Source organism: Bison bison, unplaced genomic scaffold (assembly GCF_000754665.1).
Source record: "Bison bison bison isolate TAMUID 2011002044 unplaced genomic scaffold, Bison_UMD1.0 scf7180017864526, whole genome shotgun sequence".
Classification (NCBI taxonomy): domain Eukaryota; kingdom Metazoa; phylum Chordata; class Mammalia; order Artiodactyla; family Bovidae; genus Bison; species Bison bison.
In genome coordinates, this window is record NW_011495077.1 from 4,314,195 (window position 1) to 4,335,768 (window position 21,574).

At 44.4% G+C, this 21,574-nt stretch overlaps 1 protein-coding gene across 1 annotated transcript in view; it reads left to right on the plus strand.

The window, feature by feature from the left end:
- The first annotated feature begins 903 nt into the window (after nucleotides 1-903).
- The window catches only part of HEXA (hexosaminidase A (alpha polypeptide)), a 31,805-nt gene continuing 11,134 nt past the window's right edge, over nucleotides 904-21,574 (plus strand). The window contains exon 1 of the mRNA XM_010831389.1: nucleotides 904-1,201. Within this exon, the coding sequence (XP_010829691.1) occupies nucleotides 949-1,201 (253 nt within the window). The 5' untranslated portion in view covers nucleotides 904-948. The remainder of the gene's footprint in view (nucleotides 1,202-21,574) is intronic.

A 21,574-nucleotide genomic window follows, 5' to 3' on the forward strand; every position in this document is an offset into this window, starting at 1 on the left:
TCCCTCACTGGTTTCTTATCCATCCAACCACTCAACATGAGATTTCTAAAATGCAAATCTTCGGGCTGATTTTCAATTTCCTACTGTACTAAGTCCTGATTCTCGGACTTTCTATGTAAACCCCTGCAGAATTTCTCTCTGGGTATAAGACCTGTCATCTCTGGGTGTTCTCCAGTTTGCAACCAAAGTACAAGCAATGTCTTATCGCTTGCATTAAGTACAGGACCTAGCCTGTTTGTGGCATTTTTGTCTGTGAGGAGGGGATCTGGGGGCAGTTACTGGGAGATTATTAACCACTAAAGAAGAACCCACTCAAGAGCCAGCAAACGGGTCGCCTCAAGCTTGCTCTGAAAGTACACATCTTTTCCCCAGTCATAAGTAGTTCCCATTTTTGTAATCTTGTGATGCATTCTCTAGCTGAGCCATTCTGACTACCTAATTCCAACCCCTTTCTGCCCCACAGCATTTCATATCACAAGGGCCTGTGGTTTTAAGTCTCCATTTTTTTGCTTCTTAAGTTCCCTGGGCCTGGGACGTCCTTTACCTCCCAGGAAGCCTGGCGACCTTTTATTCCGCGTTCACGGCTCGGGAGACTTTCCTTTCTCGCTCGCCCACTCGGCCTCCCCACGTGGGGCTTCTATCCTCTGGTGCGCATATAGTTCTGTGATCGCAGGCCTGGCAACTGTGGAGGTGCATTAGCTACTGCTCCACCAGTCCCGGGAACCGCCTGAACTTGAACCATCGCCGATGCCCTGCACCATCCACCGCAGGCCGCAGGAGCTTCGGGTTCTCTCTGGGACTGGAGGGATGGGAGTCAGTACTCCCGGGTCACCGGTGAGGAGCTGTAGCGGGTCACGTGACCCGCCGATTGTCACGCGGGCACCGCTCACCTGACCGGGCTGTCACGTGGCCCGGCCGGCTGGGAGAGGGGAAGCAGACCGGCGGGCCATGGCAGGCTCCACGCTCAGGTTTTCGCTGCTGCTGGCGGCAGCGTTCGCTGGGCGGGCGACGGCCCTGTGGCCATGGCCCCAGTACATTCAGACCTCTGAGCTGCGGTACACCATCTTCCCGCAAAGCTTCCAATTCCAGTACCATCTCAGTTCGGCCGCGCAGGTTGGCTGCTCCGTCCTCGACGAGGCCTTCCAACGCTACCGTGACCTGCTCTTCGGCTCTGTGGCTTTCCGTTTTCCCCACCCCATAGGTGAGTCGGACCTGCCCAGTCTCGTTCCCGGGCTCCGAAAGGCCCTGCCTTGGGACAGCTCCCCCAAACCTCCTGAAACGCCCTTCCTCTGCCTTTTGCCCAACCCCCTCGTCTGTCCCAACCCTCTAGCTTCCACTTCCACCTGCCTTTTTTCTCCAGCTGTCCTCTCAGCTTCCCCAAGCGTTGGTTCCCCACCTCCATTCACTTCTTCACTAAATTGACTGGCCAGAACTTTTCTGTAATCCTGCCCTCCTGCTATATATTTCACCAATAATGTCTGCTTTAGGACTACAGTTCAATCAGAATAGGAAATTCCTAAAAATACTGTGCCAGTAGACATCTAAGGTGATTCCTCTGAGGGTGTTCCAGTGTCCGGGTCCTAGTGAGGTTGTGATCAGGGCTGCGCAGAGGAGACTAGAACTAATACCCACCACTGGTAAGACTAGACATGAGAGATATACTGACCTGTGTAAAATTACATAAAACTGTCTGACCCCTATTAGGGAAATGTTTAAACTGTGAGAGGAAAATCACCGATCACTTCCATAAGGAAACGAGTTTTAAGCAGCCACTTAAAGTGAGGTGGTGGATATAATTGGCCAGGACTGAAAGGAGGGTATTCCAGGAAGGAAGGAAGGTTTGAGCAGAGGCACAGAGGCTTACGGTTAAAATCACAGTGCTGGAAAAAAAAAAAAAATCACAGTGCTGGGCTGGTGTGTGTAAAGAGGGTGGGGGGCTGGGGACCAGTGAGGTTGAGGAGGGTGTAGAATTGAAATGAAGAGTCAGGAGTGCTTTGGATATGGGCTTCATCTGAAATAGCATGGGCTGGCAATTTTTCTTTAAGGTGGTTACTGAAAATTGTGCTTGTGGGGTTTTATCCATTGGGAGATAATGAAAACTGTTTTGGATGAACATTACCAAAGAAGAGATAAGAAACTTCCTTCTCTGATGTTCTTCCTGTGGAGTCTTCCCTTTGGAGCACAGTTTCCTAAAGAGGCTTTCAGATGACTTGAGCCATAAGCCATAATCCTATTTCTGCAAAAACAAGGAAGAATCTATGGAGGAGAACAACATCAACAAAGCCCAAACCATAGTATATTTCCCAATGGGATTGAAGAAAACAACATATGCAAGTTGTTGTTGAGTCTCTTAAGTTGTGTCCAACTCTTTTGTGACCCCATGGACTGTAGCCCACCAGGCTTCTCTGTCCATGGGATTTCCCAGACAGGAATATTGGAGTGGGTTGCCTATTCCCTTCTCCAGGGGATCTTTGCCACCCAAGGATCAGACCCAGGTCTCATGCTTGGCAGGTGGATTCTTTATCACTGAGCCACCTGGAAAGCCCCATATGCAAGTTAAAACTTAGCTAAAGCTTCCAGTGTCCTCGTAGGCTAGCTCCTCCACCAGAGATCAAACTCATGCACCGTGCCTTGGGAATGCAGAGTCTTAACCACTGGACTGCTGGTGAAGTCCCCAGTGCTTTCTTAATGCAGCACAACTTCTGGTTTTGAGCCGCTCCTTGAATTCAGTGAAGTTCATACTTCCAGGTTTTCTAAAAAACAAGTCTGGTGTTGAGTTTCAACTCTATTCTGAACTTGCCTCCAAGGCTTAGCTGTAGTCCATTAATTGCTAAATGGTTTGTGGAAGTATTTAGTACTTGTAATTGACAGGTGTTTCTGCCAACTGGAAGGTATGTGTTACATGTTGTTAAACTTGTTAAACAGGATTATTTTAGGCCCTAGATACTTGAATGAACCTAGTTCTCTGTTTTGATCATTAAGCCACATCCTGTTTGCAGATCAAAGATCTGATTATTTGGGATAGCATCCAACTAATGTTGCTCCAAATACTTTTTGGGGTGCTTGATGGAGTTAATAAAAGTCCAGGTAAAATGACTAAATCTGACTATGTCATTTGACTGCATTCTTCTTTGCTTTTCTTGAAACTAGTTGATTGAAGCCATAGTCCTTAATGATTATCATAAAGTTCTCATCCTGTTCTGATGTTTACATGTACACCCCTGTGAGTTTTTTAGGATGCCATTGTCCCTGAACAGAATAATCCCCAACCCGTTCCCAGACCTTTTAATGTAGAATGGAAGGAAGATTATTGTATGAGTATCTGGATCTTTCTACAGCCATTATCAATATTTGATTAGCTCATCCTCAGATGTTAAGTGACCAGGTTGATAAGTGGCAGAGTTCATGATAATCTGAATCTCCTAAAATTCCTCCTTTGGCCATTCCTTCTATAATTATGCCCTGAACATAGATATTTAATTATTTGTTGAATATATTAAAATTAACTTTAAAGGGCTACTTCGTATAAAAGTTTGTAAAAAGGTTTCATGATTTTTGTTTGTGTCCTGTTGTTCAGTCGCTCAATCATGTCCGACTCTTTGCAACCCCATGGACTGTAGCATGCCAGGCTTCCCTGTCTTTCACCATCTCCTGGAGCTTCCTCAAACTTATGTTCATTGAGTTGGTGATGCCATCCAACCATCCCGCCCTCTGTCGCCCCCTACTCCTCCTGCCTTCAATCTTTCCAGCATCAGGGTCTTTTCTAATGAGCTGGCTCTTCGCATCAGGTGGCCAAAGTATTGGAGCTTTAGCTTCAGCATCAGTCCTTCCAATGAATATTCAGGATTGATTTCCTTTAGAATTGACTAGTTTGATATTGCAGTCCAAGGGACTGTTCTTTATGTCCAAGATCATCAAAAAGATGATCTGCAGGTTTCATTTAGAATTGATTGTCTTTCAAGTTTCAAATTTGGAGTATTAGCATGTGATTTCATGAAAAGGAGGAACACAGTATGCTGCGGTCCTAACTCAAGCTGCTCTTAACTCATCACAGAATTGGAGATGCATTGGAACTGCATCTAGAGAACATAGAGGGGAAGCCGATAAGAGGCAGCTGGGCTAGGGAGAAAGAGTAATGCTGATTGGTTCTCTCTGCTCTAATTGAACTAGAGGCTGTGTACACTTTAACCTTCCCCATGACAAGGACAAGGCATAGCCTTGGGGTGCTTGATGGAGTTGATAAAGTCCAGTTCAGTTCAGTTGCTCAGTCGTGTCTGACTCTTTGACACCGCATGGACTGCAGCATGCCAGGCTTCCCTGTCCATCATCAACTTCTGGAGCTTGCTCAGACTCATGTCCATCGAGTCGGTGATGCCATCCAACCATCTCATCATCTGTTATGCCCTTCTCCTCCTGCCTTCAATCTTTCCCAGCATCAGGGTCTTTTCCAATGAGTCAGTTCTTCACATCAGGTAGCCAAAGTACTGCAGTTTCAGCTTCAGCATCAGTCCTTCCAGTGAATATTTAGGACTGATTTCCTTTAGGATGGACTGGTTGGATCTCCTTGCAGTCCAAGGGATTCTCGAGAGTCTTCTCCAACACCACAGTTCAAAAGCATCAATTCTTCAGTGCTCAGCTTTCTTTATAGTCCCAACTCTCACATCTGTACATGACTACCAGAAAAACCATAGCTTTGACTAGATGGAACTTTATTGGCAAAGTAATATCTCTGCTTTTTAATATGCTGTCTAGGTTGGTCATAGCTTTTCTTCCGAGGAGCAAGTGTCTTTTAATTTCATGGCTGCAGTCACCATTTGCAGTGATTTTGGAGCCCCAAAGCATAAAGTCTCTCATTGTTTCCATTGGTTCCCCATCTATTTGCCATGAAGTGATGGGACCAGATGCCATGATCTTCATTTTCTGAATGTTGAGTTTTAAGCCAACTTTTTCACTCTCCTCTTTCACATTCATCAAGAAGCTCTTTATTCCTTCTTCACTTTCTGCCATAGGGTGCTGTCATCAGCATATCTGAGGTTATTGATATTTCTCCCGGCAGTCTTGATTCCAGCTTGTGCTTCATCCAGCCTGGCATTTTGCATGATGTACTCTGCATATAAGTTAAAAAGTCCAGGTAAAGTGGCTAAATCTGATTATGCAGAAGACTTGACTGCCACTTATATATATTGTCTTAAAAGCGAAGAGGAAGAAAACAATGCAGCAAGAGAGTTTTGTAGAATTCTTTTTCTTGTGATGGGGTATGTGGAGGATGGAGGGCTATATAAGAAGGAGAAATACAGTGATTTGAGAAGAATAGGTATCAGGAGAATCATTTTTAGCGAAGGGCAAAATAATTGTGTTCCATTTGGAATCCCTGGGCCTAAGATAGCTTGGCCTCTACCAGCCCCTCTTCTCGCAGCTGAACCCAAGAAGCTCAGCGTGATCTAGATGTGTATGGGTAGTCTGGGCCTGGTTTATGAAAAATTCCAGTCTTATTTCCTTGAGCCATCTCTGCGTCCCCTTTCCCCTGCTTGAAGACCGATTACAGTAGTGGACTTAGGGTCTGAAACATGATCTACTCAGGAGTCAGCCACAGAATGTTTATTGATCACTTCTTTAACTATGTTCCTTTGGCAAGTTGCCTAACTTGCAAGTAGCTACTGCTGCTTTTTATTTTCTAATGTGTCTACATTTCAAGCATTTCTGAGGATACAGGGAGATAATGATGAGTGTCTTTACAAACTTTGAACTAGAAGGAAGAACTGGGTGTTTGGTTTTTTTTTGGCTGTGCTGGGTCTTCATTGCTACACAGGCTTTTTCTCTAGTTGCGATGAGCGGGGACTACTCTTCATTGCAGCATGCGGGCTTCTCATTGCCGTGGCTTCTCTTGTTTCAGAGCCTGGGCTCTAGATGCTCGGGCTTCAGTAGTCACAGTTCTCTAGCCCTAGAGCACAGCTCAGCAGTTGTGGCACTTGGGCTTAGTTGCTCCTCAGCACGTGGGACCTTCCCAGACCAGGGATATAACCTGTGTCTCTTAATGTGCAGTGCTTAGTCGCTCAGTCGTGTCTGACTCTTTGTGACCCCCATGGACTGTAGCCTGCCAGGCTCCTCTGTCCATGGGGATTCTCCAGGCAAGAATACTGGAGTGGGTTGCCATGCCCTCCTCCAGGGGATCGTCCCAACCCAGAGATTGAACCCAGGTCACCTGCATTGCAGGTGGATTATTTACCATCTACCACTGAGACACCAGGGAAGCCTAAGAACTTGGTGATTTTTAAAATGAAACAAAATGTAAAACGTTAAACCCTCAAGCTGCCTTTCCTCCCATCTCCTTCCATTCCACTTCCTCACCTCCACACGGAAGAGTGAATCACAGCACTGGAGATTTTTTGCCAGTTGATTCCCTCTTTTTTGATTTGTTTTTAACAGCAGGTGGGGTCTTTTTTTTTTTTTTTTCCTTACAGCTACTCAGTTTTGCTAGGGCATGTTGTGGATTTCTTAGCCCATTGAAGGCATAAACCTCAATCCTTTTCCTAATGATTTGTCAACTGAAATTAAAATGTATAGCCTGAGATCTGTGAGTTCAGTTTTATTTGGGGACTCAGGACTATAACCCAGGAGACAACCTCTCTCACAGCTCTGGAGACCTGCTCCAGTGAGTAGTGGGTCAACAAGCACATAGGTGATTGTGGAGAAAGGGGTCCATGCGGTCAAGCACACATCTCGGTAGAAGGCTGTTCTCGGTCACGAGGAACAGATATCTGGTGCTCTTCTATGTATGGAAAGATACAAGAAATTGGATTAATACAATTTTCTTCTGAAAATATCTTAACTTTCTGAGGGCTTCTTCTGCCAGTTTTCCCAGACCACAGAGTGCCTCATTTCTGATCTTTGCCCTAAACTCCTGTCAAGGTGTGCTGAATGTCTGTGACTGCAGTGGCTGCTCACCCAGTCCTTGTAGAGCTCAATGCTGAGTGACATTCCTTAGATGACAGTTATACAAAACAGAGTTTTGCTGCCCAACTCATATTTCTTTTAGAAATGAAAGAGGTTATTACTCTTATGTTTCTGTATTTTCGTAAATTTCTTCTGCTAACCCTGGAAATAAGTGACAAGATCAGAGTCGATGTGCATCATCCAGAGGTTTAACCAATTGGATGACAAGCTTTCTCTCACCTTTGTGGGGCCGCTGACCAGGGCAGCTGAAGAGAGGAAGTTGAGTCTGGAGAGGTGAGACATGTATAAGAGAAGCATTTTCTGTGATCTGCCTCAAGGCTTAAGGGTTTGTAGTCTGTTGTAACAGAAAAATGGGTTTGTTTTTCTTCTCTATTCATGGTTGTAGTGAATAAGACCTATTACTGGGTCAGGAACTTCTCTCATTTATTTCCTGCATCTGTTTTAAGCTACTGTTATTGCTTAAGCTCCCTGGCCATGCACTCAACCCTGATCTCTAGCTAGCAGCAGGGTGCTATCATTCTGTCCACATCTTGAGGTTGGTTGTGGCTTGATTCTGGTGTGAAACTCTCTTCTCTAGCAGTGTGTGCTTAGATGCAGGAAGTTTGAGTGCTTGGCCACTTGAATGTCAGTCAGTAAGCTTCCTTTCTTTGTAACGCTTTGGGATGGGAGCAAGGGAGATGGCTTGCCAGGTATCCTCTCCTGGATGAAAAGTTTAACTACAGTCCTATTCAGTCTTGTCCTGGGGATAACTAGGATCTCACATTTGTGGCTTTGGTCTTTTGACTAGGGCCACAGTCCTAGTTTGAGGCCGATTCAGAGTTCCAAGCCCATGTCCCTTTTATACTGGGTGGGCCAAAAAATTTGTTAAGGATTTTTTAAGATGTTACAGAAAATGAACTTTTTGGCCAACCCAATATGGTGGTGGGTCAGCCTGTTTGCCACGCAGGGTGGCATCACACAGTAGTGGAGCCCTCAGGGTTCTATAAGAAGCTCATGGAAGGCCCTCAGGGCTGCTTCTGTGGTGTGGTTTTCCCACAAGGCAACTTGCCCCTAGGCTCTTCCAGCCAAGCTGCAAAAGTGACTTTTTAGGAAAAGACAAGTGAAAAATGGAAGGAAACTAGCATTTATTGAGTATCTGGCACTTGCTGTATGTTACACCCTCTAATCTTCATCACAGCTCTGGGAGGCTGGTGTTATACTTATCTTTCAGAACTGAGACTCAAAGAGGTTAAGGGTTACACAGCTAGCAATGGCAGAGTACAAATTCCAGTCAGGTCTGTTTGTCTACCAAGACTTTGCTTTTTACACTGTGCAGTGTAGGGACAGTCTACTCATGAATACCTTTATCAAGCATTATACCAGTTAGGGATTTGGGAACCTCACTGTCCTTTTGTAGGATTAAACTCTGATAACACTTCAGTGTTAATTACTTCAAATAGTAACTTCTGACATCTAACTGCTTTAATCGATAGCACTCAAGTTGTGAATATTTTGAGCCCTGGCCCATTGTTTGCAGATTCCAGTAGTATTTCTAGTTGGCTTCCCCCCTTCCATTCATCCTTAATACAAGCAGCATTTATTAAGCAACTATAAATTGTCAGTAGCACTGGTCCAAAGAATATTAATGAGCTGCCTATGTCCTTAAAGAATTTACAGTCTCATACTACAAAGCTACAGTAACCAAAACAGTATGGAACTGGCACAAAAACAAACACATAGATCAGTGGAGCAGGAGAGACAGCCCAGAAATAGACCCATACACTATGGTCAAGTAATCTGCGACAAAGGAGGCAAGAATATACAATGGAGAAAAGACAAGCTTTTCAGCAAGTGGTGCTGGGAAAACTGGACAGCTCCATGTAAAAGAATGAAGTTACAATATTCTCTAATGCTATATACAAAATAAATTCAAAAATGAATTAAAGACCTAATGTAAGACCAGATACTACTGAATGGGAGAAAATACTTGCAAATAATACAACTGAGAAGGGATTAATATCCAATATATATAAACAGTTCATACAACTTAACATCAAAAAAATACCCAATTAAAATGTGGTTGAAAGAAATTAATAGCCATTTTTCCAAAGCAGAAATGCAGATAGCCAACAGGAATGTGAAAATATGTTCAGTATTGCTAATTATCAGGGAAATGCAAATCAAAACCATAATGAGGTATTAACCTCACACCTGTCAAGATAGCCATTATCAAAAAGAACACAAATCAAAACCATAATGAGGTATTACCTCACCCCTGTCAGGATGGCCATCATCAAAAAGAACACAAATAACATTGGTGAGGATGTAGAAAAAGGAACCCTCCTACACTGTTGGTAGGAATGTAAATTGATGCAGCCACTGTGGAAAACAGAGTGGAGGTTTCTCAAAAAACTAAAAATAGAATTACCATATGACCCAGCTGTTCCACTCCTGGCTAAACATATGAAAAAAACAAACACATTAACTAGAATGCACCCCAGTGTTCACAGCATCATTATTTGCAATCGCTGAGATATGAAAGCACCCTAAGTGTCCATCAACAGATGATTGGCTAAAGAAGATGTGCGTGTATACACACACACACACGCACACAGTGGAATACTATTCAGCCATACAAAAGTCATACAAAAATTTTGTGATTTGCAGCAACATAGATGGATTTGGAGGGCGTAATGCTCAAACAGAGAAAGACAAGTAACTCTACGATATCACTTATATGCGGAATCTAAAAAATACAGTGCACTAGTGAATACAACAAAAAAGAAACAGACTCACGGAATAGAGAGAACAAACTAGTGGTTACCAGTTGAGGGGAAGAGGGGCAATATAGGGGTGGGGGAGTGCGTGGTGCGAACTGTTGGGTGTAAGATCGGCTCTAAGGTGTAAACACAGTGTAAGGAAGGTAGCCAGTATTCTGTAATAATCTTAAATGGAAAGTAACGTTTAAAAGTTGTATAAAATTTTTAAATGAATTTTTTAGAATACTTAAGAATTTACAGTCTCAAAGTGGACAGACATACAGTAAAGTGTGATTTTTGCCAATAACTGAAGCACAGGTGCTTTGGGAACACCTGATATGTGTGTGTGTGTGTCTGTGTGTGTGTGCGCGTGTGCACATGCATAGGGGGTACATTTTGAGAAGACTTCCAATAAGAGCTGTCTAATAAGATCTGAAAGGAGCTGATGGAGGTGGAGTTAGTAACCTACACAGAAAGAAATACATGCAGGAAAGGCCTTTAGGAAAGAAGCTTTCATGACATATTTAAGAAACTCAAGATCAGTGATGTCAGCATGAAGCACACAGCTACAGGGTGAATCAGCAAGTTCTGAAGCTAAAGAGGTGGTAGATGCAAGGTCATGAAATGACCTGGGGAGCCCTGATAAAGAACATGAACTTTATCCTAAGGTCAAGGAAGGCCAGTAAAGGCCATTAAACAGGATAAGTGATGTAACTAAACTCTGACTGCATTGGGGATTGGTGGGGAATGGGACTAGAGGCAGGAAACCCACTTAAAAGACTCTTACAGTGGTCTAGATAAGCGAGAAAAGTGGCTGAAGTGGGTTGACAGCTGTACAGACAGAGAAAACTAGAAAGATTGAAGAAAAATGTAGGAAGTAGATGTCCTTTGACAATCAAATGGATAAAGAAGATGTGGTACATTTACACAATGGAATATTACTCAGCCATAAAAAGGAATGAAATAGTACCATTTGCTGCAACATGGATGGACCCAGAGATTGTCATACTAAGTGAAGTAAATCAGACAGAACAGACACATGTCGTATGATATCACTTATATGTAAAATTCTAAAAAAGTGATACAAATGACCTTATTTACAAAACAGAAACAGACTCACAAACTTAGGTTCACCAAGGGAAAGGTGGGGGAGAGGGATAAATTAGGAGGTTGGAATTAACATATATATATACTACTATATAAAATAGATTAACAACAAGGAATTACTGTTTAGTACAGGGAACTCTACTCAATACTCTGTAATGAACTTTACGGGAAAAGAATCTGAGAAAGAGTAAATACGTGTATATGGACAATCAAATCACTTTACTGTACACCTGAGACTAAGGCAACATTGTAAGTCAACTATACTCCAATAGAAAAGTAAAATTTTTTTCAAAAGAAAAAAGTTTTAGGAAGTGGGATGCTTGAAAAGTAGGGGTTTTGATGGAGAAGGGGGTTAGGGGGATGACTCCAGATTTGCGATTTAGTAATTTAAATGTATTCAGCTGCCATTCACAAAGACAGAGGAAATAGTAGGAGAGCAAGGGAAGGAGTGAAAAGAGAGAGAGATTAAGAGGTTGGAGGCAGATGGGAATGATTAAAAGTGAGTTTGGTTTTGGACCTGTTGAGTGTGAGGTGCCGATTAGCTAGCAGACAGTTAGCTGAATGCTAAAGCTTGAGAGAATGAGTCCTAAAGGTGACCATGAGAGGGTGTTGAGGAGGAAAAGGAGGATGTCACTGGATGACTGCTAAGCCAGAATGTGGGTTAGTTCTTCCTCTTGGGTCACCTAGGATTTGACTAGGTGAAATCACCTAGTCACCTAGGATTATGACTAGCTTTCAGACAGAGAGGAACACTGGAGACTGGAATCCAAAGTCTTAGGTAAATAAAGAAGTGACCAGGAAGTTGCAGAGTGTTCTGACAAGGAGAGGTTCAAGATTTTACAGCTGAATGTCATGATTTCTAGAGGAGAGGTGGTGGTTGTTTTTTTACTTGATGGAAGAGGGTGGATGGCCTGGAAGCAGCCCCCATATGTCTCGCCTAGGATGTGAGAAGGAGCTGCCTCTCAGAGCAAGTTGTAGGGAGAGGCAGGCTTCAGTTTTGGGGGAAGTAGAAAAGGCTGTAGGTGTTGGTAGTTGAGTAACCATGAATGAGGCTCCAGAGGGTTGGCAGGTGTGGACGATGTGTAGTACAGGTGACTTGGTGGAGGAGAGGAAACAGCCCTCACGGGAATGGGAGTGTGGGCCCAGAAAGAGCAGAGGCAGAGTGACCAAAGAGGACAGCAGGACAACACGGTAGATTTCCATGACTATAGGACTGCCGAGGAAGGAAGTTCCAGAGATAAGCAAAGGTTCATGTATATGTGTGTGTGTGTATGAGAAATTAATATATGACAAAGGAAACATTTCCAATCAAAAGTGAAAAGATGTGTTAGTCAATAAATATGTTAGGATGACTGGTTGACGGTTATCCATTTGGAAAATTTTTTAATCTTTACCTCATGCCAAGCACAAAAGTAAATTCCAGGCGTGCTAAAGATCTAAAGATATGCCATCAAACTATTAGGACTCAAAGGAACAATTCATTTAGTCCCAGGGTAGAAGAGGCCTTTCTAAACAAGTCAATAAAGGAAACCATAAAGGAAAAGACTAACAGATTTGACTACATACAAATTAAAGCAAAAGAACCCTTAAGTTAGAAAATAAAGGACAAAATGAGGCAAATATGTAACCTTAAAAGACAAGGTTAAAATCTAGAAAGAGCTCTGCAAATCAATAAAAGAAAATTAACTTTTAAAAAATGCAAGACAGATGAACTTATCTACAAAACAGAAACAGACCCACAGACTTAGAGAACAGACTTATGGTAGCCAAGGGGGAGCAGAGACGGAGAGGGGTGGTCTGGGAGTCTGGGGTCGGGGGACGCCAGCTGTTACATACAGAATGGAGAAACAACAGGGTCTTGCTGTACAGCTCAAGGAACTAGATCCACTCTCTTGGGATAAACCATAATGGACAAGAACATTTTTAAAAGAATTTTATGTGTGTGTGTGTAACTGAGTCACTTTGATGTACAGTAGAAAGCACAGTGCAACTATACTTCAATAAAAAAGTTTTTGTAAAAAAAAAAAAAAAAAGTTTTTTATTGGGAAAAAAGTACAAAAAATATGACCAGTAAATACAAAGCAGTGCTGAAATTCAATGACTGTTACAGGAATACAGATTAAAACAGTGCTGTATCTCAGATGGAAAGGGATTGAGATGATCTAGTTTTAGAAGGGGAGAAGGCAATGGCACCCTACTCCAGTACTCTTGCCTGGAAAATCTCCTGGACGGAGGAGCCTGGTAGGCTGCAATCCATGGGGTTGCTAAGAGTCAGACACGACTGAGCGACTTCACTTTCACCTTTTACTTTCATGCATTGGGGAAGGAAATGGCAACCCACTCCAGTGTTCTTGCCTGGAGAATCTCAGGGACGGGGGAGCCCGGTGGGCTGCCGTCTATGGGGTCGCACAGAGTCGGACACAACTGAAGCGACTTAGCAGCAGCAGCAGCCGTTTTAGAAGGACGGAAAGATGGGCCCATGTATGTTGGTTCAGATAAACTAGTACAATAATTTGGAAGAGTAATTGGGCAGCGTCAAAACTAAAAACTTGGACTTGCCTAGTGGTTAAGAATCTGTCTACCAATGCAGGGGACACAAGTTCGATCCCTGGTCAGGGAAGATCCCACATCCTGTGGGGATCATATGCTCAGGTGCTACAACCACTGAGCCAGCATGCTGCAAGCCCTGAAGCCTGTGCACTCTAGAGCCCATGCTCTGTAACAAAAGAAACCCCTGCAACAAGAAGCCCATGCACCACAACCAGAGAGCAGCCTCCACTTTGGTGCAATTAGAGAAAGCCCATGTGCAGTAGCAAAGACCCAAATAAATAATAAAAGGAAGAAATACTTCCATATTTTTGGCCTAGCATTTCTACCTCTAGGAATTTTCCTACTAAAATCTCTCACAATTGCTTTAAAAATAATATATATATGAATATTTACTAGAGAATTGTTTATAATATTGAAAACCTAGAAGTAGTCCCAAATGTCCACAAAGAGGAAAGAAGTTGCTAATTTCAGCTTTTTAAAATTAAAGTATGTTTGGGAGTTCCTTGGTGGCCTAATGATTAGGATTCTGATTTCACTGCCATGGTCCCAGGTTGGGGAACTGAGATCCTGTAAGCTGCATGGCGTGGCCAAATGAAAAAAAAAAATTAAAGTATATCTCCAAAATGGAATTGCATTAAACACTTACAAACAATGATGTAGGTTTATATATACTGACATTAAAAGATCTGCAAATCATTTTGGTAAGTGGAAAAAAGTTACTAATATGTATTGGGCTCTCATTTTTGTTTTTAAAATAAATCTATATAGTTAAAAAAACTGGGATGTATGCAAAATGATAACCAAAGTTATCTCTTAGGATCTAGAATTATAGGGAGATGTTCTTTCAGTGGATGAGGGGAGTGAACAAGTACAGGTTAAGTTTGAAAAGTAAAGCAAAAAATAAAACTTCTAACTACAAATTTTACAAAAGAAGACAGAAGGGAAAACATTCAGGATTCACCTATGGGCTAGATGGATTGTACTTCAGAGTAGGTATTAGTAATCTATGGAGGGAAGAGAACTGTAGAACTCATGGGAGGAGGCACCATGGTCCAGACAGAGTTCAGCAGCACTCGGGGGCTCCAGGCCGGGGCAGGGAGATTCTCAGACTCCCACTTTACCAGGAGAAGTCTGACAGGGCAGCCTTGCCTCTTCTCCTGGATGCACCACTGCTCTTGTGTGTCAGCAGCTGCCCAGGCTTAGAATACCTTTTCCCTCTTGGTAGCTGGCAAACTCCAACTCAAGGTTCAAAGTCCTGCTCAGACGTCCCCTTCCAAGGTTAAGTCTTCCTCTCTGCCTCTGGAAGGAGGCAGCTATAATATCTACTGTAGCCTTAATCACACTGTTTTGTAACTGTTGTTTATATTTGTCTCTCCCACTAGACTGTGAGCTCCTCAAGGGCAGGGACCAGGGCTTGTTTTTCCTTTTAACCATCCCAGTACCTACCACAGGTCCAGATGCACAGTAAGTGCTCGGTATATCCTTGTTGGAATGAGTGAGAAATGAATGATTCCAAGGGCTCTCATTAGGTCAAGTGTGGGGAGAGGAAGCCTGGATGCCATGCATATAAAGGTGGGAGGGAGAGGAAGAACCAGCACCGGCCCCATCAAGGAGAGCACAGGACTGCTGGGCAGGGCAGACCCGAACGAGTGGGATGTGCCAGAGACTGACTGGGTTGACTTCCTTAGTTTTTACTCCAGAAGCCAAAACACATGCCACTTTATTACCAAAGCGAGTGGTATTTTCTTCATGCTGCTAAGAGTCTGTGAATTAACACATTGCTGTGATGGAAATGTTTTGATTCAGGGAGGAGCAGCGTGGGTCGAGGGACAGGCTATTACGCGCTGAGGTGAAGACATGGTTTCCAGATATCTGTTGCAGGAAGGAGTACTGCCTTCCAGAGAAGTAGAAAGACCCAAATCTTTGGATTTGTGGACCGAAGAGTCTTCAGAGCAGTATCTGAAAAGGCACTTTCTGGATGTCTGGGTGTCTTATTGCTATCCACCACCTGAATCCCACTTCCCAGATGGCACTAGTGGTAAAGAACCCGCCTGCCAATGCAGGAGACACAAGAGACAGAGGTTCAGTCCCTGGATCGGGAAGATCTCCTGGAGAAGGGAATGGCAACCCACTCCAGTATTCTTGCTTGGAGAATCCCATGGACAGAGGAGCCTGCAGGGCTACAGTCCATGGGGTCGCAAAGAGTCCGACACGACTGAGCATTCACAGCATGGCAACTGAATCTTAGATCTTCAGAAATACTAGGTTTGGGTGTATAAAAGTTATCTCTATATTAACTGTTTGCCATTTATACCTGATTATTGTGTAGCACAGTCATTATGCATATATAGAATTAAATATGCATTTAAAACATTCTAGCATCATTCATTTTTTCTTTTCAGCAAACATTTATTGAATGACTACCGTGTGTCAGGCACTGGGAATACAAAGACACTGAGATTGGTCCCTGCTGTTGAGGAACTCACAGCCTTGGTGAGGAGACAGACAAATAAACAGCATATATTAAGATACCTGTTATGAAAAATGTATGTATATGTTGCTTCATGATCACATAGGAAGGTCTGCTAGGAAAGGGGAGGGGACTGACAAAGTTTTACAGAAGGAAAACCAGAGCTGTTTCTTAATCAGGTGAGATATGGAGGCAATCCAAAGTTTGTTTCAATTGGAGGAAGCAATACATGCAAAGAAAAAGAGTGAGAAAATGTAGCACTTTCAGAGTTCTGTTCACTATGCTCCTGGGAGAGTTCCCAAACAGGAGCAGAGAAAGACAAGTTTGTATAATCATTCAGCAAATTCTGCACTTTATCCTGAAATCTGTGGGGAACCACCGTAGGATTTTGAAAGTCATAATCTGACTTTCATTTTAAAAGATCACAAAGGATAGTCGATTGACATGGTATATAAATGGAAGTAGGGAGAACAACTTGGGAGATTTTTTTATAATCTAGGTGAAAATTCACAAGAGGCTGAATTAAGGCATTTAACCCAATGCGAGTGGGAAGATGCTGATGAGGTCAAGAGCCACTATCAACTTTGTAGTCACAACACTTAGTTAGATCTTTCCTTTATTATTATTTGGCTGCACTGGGTCTTCATTGCAGCGCTTGGGCTTCTCTAGTTGTGCACAGGCTCTAGAACACGTGGGCTCAGTAGTTTTGGTGCGTGGGCTTAGTTGCAGTATATGGAATCTTACTTCCCCAACCAGGGATTGAATCTGGGCCCCTTACAATGGGAATGTGGAATCTTATCTGCTGGACCACCAGGGTCCCTCTCCCTCTTATTAGTTTATATAATCTTAGTGCTTGGGCTTCCCTAGTGGTAAAGAATCCACCTGCCAATGTAGGAGTTTGATTCCTGGGTCAGGAAGATCCCCTGGAGAAGGAAATGGCAACACACTCCAGTATTCTTGCCTGGGAAATCCCATGGACAGAGGAGCCTGGTGGGCTACAGTCCATGGGGTCACAAAAGAGTCAGACACGACTGAGCAACTAAACAACAACAACAGATCTGAATGCTTAGCACAGGATTTGCCACATACAGTCTGAGTGAACTCCGGGAGTTGGTGATGGACAGGGAGGCCTGGTGTGCTGCGATTTATGGGGTTGCAAAGAGTCGGACATGACTGAGCGACTGAACTGAACTGAACTGAGACAGTCAATAAGTATACGTGAATGATCTTTTGATCTACTCAGAAAAATGGGAGGAGGAGGAGGAGGTTTCTGGTTTGGGTGACTCAATAGATGGTGTTATTATCAAATTGAGAGAGAAGGTCAGCTAGGAAGATTAATATAGAGTTAGTTCAATTCTGTGTCTAAGTTTCAAAGTGCTTTTGAGACATCTGAGTGGAGGTGTATGAGTCTACAGCTCCAGAAGGGAAGGTAGACTTAAGAATCATCAATCACCCTGGAAGTGGATGACATTGTCCTGAGAGAGTGTAAAGTGAGGAGAAAAGGAGAAGTCTGGAAGCTTGGGGACATGAGCATGTAGGGGAGGATGAAGGAAAAGGAGAACAAGGAAGCATGTTCAAGGCCTGAGAAGGAAGACCAAGACAGAAAGTGGCCCTTAAGCTGAGGGAGTTTAGTTTCAAGAAGGCCAGGGCTGTCTGATGCTGCCAAGAGGCCCAGAAGTGAGTGTCAGTAGAATGCTGCTTCTCTAAAGCAGGGATTTTTGTCTGTTTTGATTGCTGTTGTATCCCCAGCACTTAGGACAGCCTGGCACATAGTAAGTGCTCAATAAATTAACTGATAAATGAATGAATGAATTGAAAAAATCCCTTGCATTTAGTTGCAGAACCACAGGTCCTTGGTGAAGGTATTTTCCCAGGAGTGATGGTGAAGGAAGCTAGATTATAGTGGACTGAGGAGCCGAGAGGATGTCAGGAAGTGGCTACAGAGAGGACTGTGCACACATCTCCTCTTATGTGCCGGGCTCTGAGCTAAGCACTTTACATGCATTAACTCATTTAATCTTCTCAACAGCCCAATAGGCTAGATAACTGTTATGGTCACCAGATGAGGAACCTGCAGCTCAGAGGGGAAAATAACTTGCTCAGGGTCCCACAGCTACAAAGTGTCAGCCAAGATTTGAACCCAGATCTATGTAACTTGAAAATTTAGCACTGAGCTGCTCAGCCTACATTTCCTATAGAGTTTCTTTGTAACCAGAAGGCGACAGAAAGAGAGACTCTTCGGGATGAGTTGAGACCAGGAAGACATGCAAATATTTTAATGCTGATGGGAGAGAATTGCAAAAAGAAATAATTTGAAGACATGGGGGAAAAGGGAACTAATTTATACAAGAGGAGCCCGGGGAGAGTTGCAGACCACAGGTAAAAGGAGGCCCCTTCCACTGAGGCAGGAGAGGAGAAGACCAGGTGTGTGTGGCAGGCAGTTTTGTCAGGGAGGAGGGGAAGGTGGGGGTGGGCAGGCTTCCCTTCTGGCTTTCTGCTGAGATTAAAGCAAGTGGCAAAACGGTTGTGGACTTGAAGAAATGGTACAAGTCTGAAATAGCTGTTGCAGAGACTGGGAAAAAGCAGTGGTGGTGGGGATTTTCAGGACAGCATCAAGGGCCCAGCCAAGATGAGAGACCAGGATTAGGTGCACCAAAGGCAGATGTTCGATGGATCCAGCTTGAGGGTTTTGCCCCCTACATGCAACAGAAGGAAGGGATGACTGTTAAGAGCATTGGCTCGATGGTGTTGGAGGTGCCCACATCTCGGGCAACAGGAAGGAAGCGAAGACGGCAGAGGAGGGAGAACAGAAACGAAATGGAAGGGTCATAGTTCTGGGACCCGCACAGCACAAACAGTGGGATTTGGGTGATAAAATGGTCTCAGGTTCCCCTGTTCTAAAGAGTTCCACCTCCAGACCTGACCTGTGATGAATAAGGCAAAACTGTGCTAAAAAGAGAGGGATAAGGAGAGAAAATTAACAGTGGTTATCCTATCAGAGAGGAAGAGGGGTGCTGAAGATAACTTTTTTTCTATAAATACTTCTGGGCTGTTTGCCTTTTTTTTTTTTTCTTTTCTTTTCTTTTTTGGCTGCACCAGGTGGCATGTGGGATCTCAGTTCCCCAACCAGGGATCAAACCTGCATCCCTTGCATTGGAAGCATGGATTCTTAACCACTGGACTGCCAGGGAAGTCCTTGAATTTTTTTAACTTCTTAAAAAAAAAATACAGACTTTTCATTGAACCCGGGAAAGAGCGGGCTTCCGTGAAAGCAGGGGGATGAGGGAGCAGTGGTCTGGAAGGGAACCCCAGGCTGTGTGGTTTGTCTGTGGAATCCTGAGCTGTTGGCCCTGAGGAGGAGCAGCCAGTAAACAATGGTCCCACCCTGCCATTGTTTACCAGGGAGGAAGTGGGAGCCACAGGACTCACTCAGCTTGGCAGCAGCAGAACTGAGCCAGAACTAACCCTTCCTGATCTCCCAGCTCAGTGCTGTTTTCCATGCTGCTTCCTGAGCACTGGAGGCTTCAATTTCCTGTTGTCCTGCCCAGGCCCATCGCAAGGGCGCCCGTGCGATTGCTGGTGAGCCAGCTGTTTGCCAGACCCTGCTTCCCACACCTCAGTCCCTCCCAGTGCAGGGGTGTGGGTGTGTAGAGGCAGCTTGCCTGTCCCCTATTTCCTGTTCTCTTCAGAGTAGCGACTTGGAGGCGGAAACTACAATGATGGCCTCTGTTTACATCCGTTTAAATGACCCAGTGTCCCTCCTGTTTTGCCAGCTCTCACATCACCACCTACTCCGGTCCTTCCTCCTCAGAGCTTGTTTAAGCAGCAGCCATGACTCTGTGTCTTTTTAATCAACCCAGACCCGTATGAGTCACTGAGAGCACTTAAGATAGGGCTTCTTCACCATGAGATGGGTGGCCAGGGGTGGAGAGATAAGTCCTTAAATGAGGGGCCTTGTTCTAGGGGAAAAGTCCTTTCATTTTTGTCAGATCCTCAGAGGAGTCTGTGACCTTTCCCTTCTTAAAAGACCAGGGATTTAGAGAATGAAGTGCAGGTGTGTTTTAGAAAAACCAAAATATGATAACAGCAATTACATGTTCCCTTGTCTTCTCAGTAAGAGTTCAGATAAGCCTGGTGTTTGTGCAGCCTCTCTCGTCCTCAGGATGGGGAGTGGCAGTTGTATTAGGGAGATGAGATTTCTCTATTTGGTAGACTGAAGTCCAGAAGGGTAAGATGATAGCTTAGGACCCTTGCCCTCTTTGGCATGCCTGCCGGGTAGATGTGCAGATGAACTCTCCACACAGTGATACTGGGGCTCTGTGGTGTGTGGGGTCCGGTGGGGACAAGGAGACGAGGGACAAGGCGGTAGTTTAAGGAGAGATATTATAGTTCTCTTAACGCCTGCCTCTCAGTGAAGCCCTCCTTGGTCTTTGGGATTTGTAGAGATGGCCCTGCACATTCTGGGTCGAGCGCACTCCCTGCCCTGACAGTCTGGTTGTCCTTCTGTGTTGTGGGCATGAGTCTTCAGGGTTTAGAATGGAGCTGTGAGTTGGCCTGTTCTAGAATAGCCTCAAATTCTCTTCTGCCTCCAGGGTATAAGCAGGTGTTAGTGTGGGGCAACAGGGTATTTACCAGCAGGGGAAAGAATGTGTTTGCTCTTGCTAGTAGGAAAGGACCTCTGATTGGCTTGCTTCTTGGCCAGCCTGAAAACCAAGATGCAGCCATGTGGTATAGTGAGCAGGAGATTAAGCAGGCTTCCTTGTGTTCAAGGCTCCTGAGTTCCTTCTGCCTACAGATGGATAATGTTCGGGATTCCAATGTGGCTCTGAATCCTCTCTCCCTGCACTGTGCCAGACCATCCTACCCCTGACTTTGTAGTTCCATAGGAAGTCATGGATGTCATGGTGGCAATGGGGACAAATGTGGCTCCAGAAACAGAATAGAGGGAGTTCACTGAGGTTCATGCTTGGGGTTGGTACAATCAGTACCACCCTGAAGGTCATGGACAAGAACCAGTGGGAGGATGGGAAGAGACTGTCCATTTGTGTTTTGGTTTGGTGCTTTTTTTTTTTTTCCTGTGTAGACTGGGATCTGTTGAACTGTATTAGGTAGTATGTTGTCTCCAACTGAGTGGCTTTTCACTGTTGGGCAGAAGTCTGCCTTGGACAGAGAACCTGTTTGGGAAGAGGAAGGAAGGAAACAGGATGGTCTGGTGGCTACATACCTTTGCTGGAGTGCCAGCTAAGCCATTTGCGGCCCCCTCTGCACGGCAGACCCTCCTGTCACCTAGCTCCTCATCAGCTCCTAACCTGTTACAAAGCTGGACGCCTTCATCTGCAACCCTCCAGAGCAGTGCTACTTCAAGTGCCAGTCTGCAATGAGATGAGAAGCATATTCACCAGAATGTAAAACTTCCCTTCATCAAGAAAAGCTTGTTACAAGAAACTGTTAGCACTAAACTGTGTTTTCTCTGACATAACTGACTTACACTCTGGAGTCATATAAGCTTCCTATCTGTTGACCAACCAGTAACACCACTGGCACATCAGCTAATCTGCAGACCACACTTTGACTAGCAATACTCCAGAGCCACCTCTAGTTCAGACGCAGTTGTTGCGGTCTTTGAACCCCTGTAAGCCGGAAACAGAGAGCCCTGGTTGCAAAGAGCTGCTGGCAGGTCCATCATGCGAGGGCCAGGGTGGGTCACTGGGGGGAGGGGAACACGACCCCAGAGAACAAGTCAAACAGGTGACTA